The 6,303-nt window shown below is 37.3% G+C and overlaps 1 protein-coding gene across 1 annotated transcript in view; it reads right to left on the bottom strand.

The window, feature by feature from the left end:
* Window positions 1–227: 227 nt before the first annotated feature.
* The window catches only part of LOC140936389 (threonine--tRNA ligase, cytoplasmic-like), a 22,248-nt gene continuing 16,172 nt past the window's right edge, over window positions 228–6,303 (bottom strand). Inside the window, exons 12-13 of the mRNA XM_073385852.1 lie at window positions 4,142–4,212; window positions 228–2,382 (exon numbers count right to left, since the gene is read on the bottom strand). Coding sequence (XP_073241953.1) covers window positions 4,193–4,212 — 20 coding nt within the window. The 3' untranslated portion in view covers window positions 228–2,382; window positions 4,142–4,192. The remainder of the gene's footprint in view (window positions 2,383–4,141; window positions 4,213–6,303) is intronic.

The following is a 6,303-nucleotide window of genomic DNA, read 5'->3' as shown; positions in this document are numbered from 1 at the left end:
AAGTGATCGTTAATAGTTTCCGCAATGCCCATAGGGTTACTTACTATTTTATTATCTACCTTGATCTCCAAAATATTCGTCGACTTACCACTGTTACGTGAAGTTAGCTCGTTAATAACATTCCATGTTTTGCGCAAATTACCTTTGTTGGCTTCCAGGTTGTCAGAAACGTAGAGTTTCTTTGCGAGTTTAATTGTGTTATTTGCCTAGTTTCTTGTACACCAAAATTGATCAACTTCAACTTTATTTAAATTTGGAAATATATTACAGAAATACATTGGGACTGGCCTGCAGTTAGCAAGGCTATTCGGGGCAGGCCAGGCTACATAATTTACTACAAACTGGATAAATACAAAGAAATTAGACGTTATACTGGAGTATAATTTATATATTTTACAGTAAATAAATACCATTTTACTTAAATGCAAGGAAAATATTGGAGTGAATTTTACAAATAAAATGAAAATAAAGGACAAGAGAATTTTCTTTTTCATTTTCACAATAATCGTATCTACATCAATATAGGAGTCTTCAGTTTGAAGGATATCGAGTGGCGTTGCTTTGAGTGATCTTTAAGCGTTTTTCGGTCTTTCTTTAATAATTTGAGGTATCCCATTCCAAATTTTGACCCCAACATGCGAGAAAGTATTTCGTTTGACATTGAGTCGAGATTCTTTAGTATAAAAATGTTCAGAGGTTGAGGCACGTGTTTTGTAAGTATGAACACTAGAAATTCGAGAGAAGAGTTTCAAAATATTATCCGGAGCAGTGTTTTTATTTGCACCATACATAAGACTACAAACGGATTCATAATATAGAGACTGTAAAGGTAGAATTTTTGCATTGACAATAAAAGGTATTGCGTGGTCGTTTGTTTCAGCAAAATATATTAAACGCAGTGCGCGTTTTTGAAGGACAAGAATTTGGTCAAGGAGAGTTTTACACGCGTTGCCCCAAGAGATAAGACCGTAAGTTAGATAAGGTGTAATTAGTGACTGATAAATATTTAGGAGGGTGCAAGTGGGAACAATATGTCTTAATCTCGCAATTAGCCCAATTGTTTTACTTATTTTGTTTGCAACAGAGTGAATATGGGTCTTCCAAGATAGATTTTCATCGAAAAAAGTTTTTGCGTTCAAGGGTAACCTTTTTATTGCTTTCATTGTCAAAAACATTAACCGGGGGATCAAAGTTGAGGTTTTTTTGGTATGGACCAAAAATTACATAGTTTGACTTTTTAATATTCAGAGAAAGTTTATTCGAAGTCAGCCAGTTATACAAGTTGTGTAATTCTGTATTTACTGTTAGTTTCAGTGTCTTTAAATCTTTATGAGCATAAACAGCGTTAGTGTCGTCGTCAAAAAGGAAAAATTGGAGTTTGCTCGAACAACATTGGATGCCATTTATATAAAGCAAGAAAAGAAGTGGACCTAGGATAGATCCTTGGGGTACGCCGCAATTTATATTTAGTTTACTAGATATATGAGAGTCAATTTCAGTAGTTTGTGTGCGATTTGATAAATAAGAGGAAAACCATTGATTGACAATTCCACGGAAGCCATAATAATTTAGTTTATCAAGTAAAATAGGATGATTCACAGTGTCAAAAGCGTTTTTTAAGTCAATAAAAACGCCACATGAAAAGAGTTTTTTGTCCATATTGCTTTGTATAGTTTCTACCACATCAAGAATAGTATGTTGGGTTGAGTGAGCTTGACGAAAACCATATTGAGACGAATATAATAGGCTGTGCTTTTCAAAAAAGTCTCTCATTCTGTCGTACATAATTTTTTCGAAGATTCTATTGAAATTTGATACTAATGAAATTGGCCTATAATTAGAAGTGTCGGTCTCGTCGTTAGCTTTGAAGATAGGTATAATTTTTGATATTTTAAGTTTTTTGGGTTAGGCCCCAAGAGAGACAGATGTATTGAGAATGTCTAAAAGAACTAGAGATATGACTTCGCTTGAGTATTTAAGACGTTGAGTAGGACAGGTTTGCTTTTGCCCAAATTTTCGAGCAAGTCGTCTCCATAATAGTAAAGAAACTTAGTAATACAAATTTTGTAGCGTCGAGGTATTTTAAATAAAAAAAACCCTCACTTCCGGTTGACGTGCGCCGCACAAAAACGTCTTTGCCTAAGCTCCCTGATATTAGCTGTTTTAAAAGCTCCCTAACGGCAAAGGGAACCTGGAAAAGGAGGAACATTCTTAACAGACCTGGTCTGGTCTGCAGAAGATATGTGCATCATCTTGCTGGAATCTCCTGACACGGGTCAGTCCAGCCAATGTACCAGACAACTCATTACGATGAAGAACCCCAAAGTCTGCCATCCTCAGGGAAGTTCACGCCATGAACGAGGACGGTGATCAAACATAACGCTGGAACAACAATAACAACAAAATCAGAGTTAACAAACAAAAACAATGTCCCTCTAGGTAATTAGTCTATGTAAAAAAAACTCAAGTTTCAAGTAAAGGACTGTAAATGAATTGTTGCTAAAACTCAAAGCGATTTTTAGTTTTCAATAATTTGATTTGTTCTAGTCTTTTCAGAGTAAAAGCGCCAAGAAAAGGATTGTCATATATGCATTACTGACCAAACGCGAGGTCACGATGACCAGATACTAATCATGTTCTCAAGCACAAAAAATGAAAGGGGAGGGGAGGGCGGAGAAAAGTACAAAGGGGAAAAGGGAGACAGTCCCTTTCCTTCTCTCCCCAGTCCCCTCTCCCTTTTCCCCTCCTTTCACCTCCCCTTTGGACGCATGCCACGCAGGCTACGTTTTTATACATTGCAGACCGAAACGAAGTTGAGGTCGCTGAAAACACACAAAAAAGAAAGAGGCCAATATCCAGCCATATTGCACGAACAAGCCTAGTCAAAAAAAGCATTTATAACATGTATGTATACATTTATTAAATATCTTTTTTTTGCAGGACCAACGCGGGAAATCCCGAGCGGGCAAAATGTTCCCTCCTTGCCCGCTCGGGTAGCCAATCTGAATACATGATTCGCGTCATCTTGCCCGCTCGTGGATTCAGCCATGTAATAAGAAGAGTTAAAGAACAGTTGGAAATAGAGCAAGGCTAAAATACTTGGATGATCACAGCCTGCGTAGCCGGCGGGATAAGCGGGCGAATGCTGCTTTTTTTTGGGGGGGGGACATTGCAAGTTTTTTAAGGGACTTGTCAGAAATTAGCAGGGGGGGAGGGGAGGTGGAGATTTTCAGTTAAGCGATGAAAATAAAATGACCCTCCCTAGGTAAGGGATTAAAGTATCCCGACCCTCCTCTGGAAAGCGTCCTAAAATTCTAGGACCCTCCCCTTAGTCCGAATTCTTATGCAGTGGTACAAGGAAAATAATTCAGTACTTTGGAAAAAAGCCATCTTGTACTGAAACTGACCTACGATGGACATGCAAGTGTTTCTTCTGTTGGCAAACAGGACAAAAGAAAGTTTTTGGTTTAATGGAATTATGACAGTTTCTCTTTCACGTAGCCTGAAATTTATCCGATTGCTTGGAGTTGTTTTCTCCTCTCAACAACTGAGGGAGTAATAACGACTTGAAGTAATCGGATAAAATTCAGGCTATCTTTCACGACTATAAGAATCAAAGACGAATAATTTTCGCGAAAAAAAAAAGTTAGACTTCTGAATGTTTTTTCAGTGGAGATCACTTCAAGTGATGCTCAGAAACAGGGTTATGTGACAAAACAGCATGCTATAGAAATCAAGTAGGAGAAGTTGCCCTTCTACACAAGGAAAATAATGATCAGTATGTCAGGAAATCAGAATTGCATGTCATGATTTTCATGTATGTTTTGTATTCTCGTAAAACATAATATTGAAGCATCCCTTCACGATCGTGGTGGCTTATTTTTTTTGTGACCCTCCCTCTTTTCCTGTCATTTTTGTTCATAACCCTCCCTTTTGGAGGGCTAAAAAAACTCTGACCCTCCCCCGTTTTCCACCCCCCCCTCCCCCCCTGCTAATTTCTGACAAGTCCCTAAACATTGTTGGTTTGTTACAATAGTAAGTTAAAGAGCTTTAATTTGTTATAGGGTTTTAAGTATCTGAAGCTTTGACCGGAACTTCGCTACATTACATTACAAATTGTTGAAATTTTACAAAAACATACCAATGCCCTGGACAGTTCATAGGTTTTAAGGCATATTTGACCTTCTGCACCTCAAATGAGAACATGTTTTCCTAGCAAATTAATCAAAGAATCAGTACATGCAACTGCATAACGATAATAACAAATTCTAAGTCTACAAACAAACAATACACAGTGATTTTGTTGCAAATAGTTGTGGTGAGTCCTGGGACTCATCTTGTGAAAAATCACGAGTCCCAATCCAGAACCATTGAGCCCCAGTTCAAAAAACAACGAGTCCAAAATTGAAAATGCTTGGGCCTTTACGTAACTAGACAGTTAATCCGAAGACAGACTCCAAAACTCTGTATTACAGTATACTGAAATTAAAATATAGTCCTTCTATTTTAAAGCACTACAAAGGCTAAATGAAATATGCATCATTAAACAACAGCCATAATAACTGCCACAGTAATAATTATTTTACGGACAGAATATTTCTAGAAAAACACATGTTCAGATCGATCATTCGATCTTTGCGTCCTACAGGACGCATGCCATGAATTATTTTGTGTCTCTGTGGATTTTTATGCATCAGGGACTCAGGACATAGAGGAAAAAAAATCACTAAATACAGACAAGTTCACACCCGCACATTTGAGGCCAGTTCAGTATGACAACTAAGGATGGATAACTGAAGAAAAACTGGGGAATGTAGTGATCCAAACAACTGCACTGATCATACGCAATTCAGCCAGAACTGAGGTGAGTAGCTGAACCTTTAATAAACTTCAAACTTCAAACTTCAAAGCTTGTTCTGTGATCACAATGATCATAAAAAGTGGCCTTTCCACAAAATAAAAATCATAAAGCAAAATCATACCCATGTGAATTTTCAATACAAGTTAATATAGGGTAGTTTGATACACATTCACCACAGGAGTGAAGACATTACTTGTCAAGTGATTTCATATTCTTTTAATCTTTATTTTTAAAAGGCACTAAGCAAGGACTTCAGTATGGTGGCCTAAGACTGCCATAACAAAAAACCCAATTTTTTAACAAGTTTCTTGTAAATTTATGTTTTGTTTGCTTTTTTGGGTGTATTGGTTTATTTTTATTTTAATGTTAGTTTGTTTTTTTTTTGTTTAATCACAGAAATATTTTAACTTAAAATAAAAAGTAAATAAATTCAGAAATTATTTTCAATAAAAAGAAAATATCTCAAGAACAGAATAAAAACGAAATGATTTTAAAATGAATTTATTTCGAACGAAAACAAAATTTTATGTTTCAAAAAAAATTGAAACTAATTTTTAAAAAATATATTTGAAAAGAAAGGCATTGTAAACTAAATTAAAAGCAAAATTGTCCATGGCCTATCGTTGCCATAGCAAAAAAAAAAGAAAAAAAAAAAAAAAAGGCGTGTGGCCTATCGTTGCCATAGACCAGAATGCATTTCGGTGCATCTGTTTTCAAGATGGCGACTGCACGGATTCGAAACGAAGAGTGGCAGCAGGACGACGATCTAAAAGATATGTTAGCTCGATATGTAAAAGAAAATCTTAGACGCAGAGAGATCTTAGACTTCGTGTGTAGGGATTTTGATCAATATGCGTGGAGTCTTCGGTCTCTGGACAGACGACTTGAGTATTTTAACATCCGGTACACTGACCGTAACTTTGAGCTTGGCGAGATCGAAACTGCCGTGAGACAAGAAATGGATGGCCCAGGTAAACTTCTTGGATATAGAGCTTTGCACAAAAAACTAAGGCAGGTTCACGAGCTAAATGTTCCACGAGACGTTGTGTATGCAGTGATGTACAATGTGGACCCAGTTGCTCTCGAGGAAAGAGCTCCTCAATTCAAGAAGAAGAAGCCTAAAAGCAACTTCACATCACGTGGCTCAAACTGGGTGCACTCCCTCGATGGTCACGATAAACTGATGGGATACCAGAACAGTACTTTTCCAATTGCAGTATATGGTTGTATGGATACATCACATGACATCATTCCAACATACCGAAGTGCTTCATGCAAGCTCTCTTGATGTTGCTGATGGAGATTTCGTCGAAGTCTTCGAAGGACACGAACTCGCGCGCACCAACTCGAAAGTATTTCTGTGCTTTTCCCGAAACCTCTGCGCTAAGGCGCTGTACAACTAAGGTCTCAAGCTCTTTGGCTGCCTTACTAGAATCCTTCTT

Source organism: Porites lutea, chromosome 5 (assembly GCF_958299795.1).
Source record: "Porites lutea chromosome 5, jaPorLute2.1, whole genome shotgun sequence".
In the NCBI taxonomy this organism is placed as follows: Eukaryota; Metazoa; Cnidaria; class Anthozoa; order Scleractinia; family Poritidae; genus Porites; species Porites lutea.
Note: the sequence above shows the minus strand (reverse complement) of the source record. Positions and strands in the feature narration are given on the sequence as shown.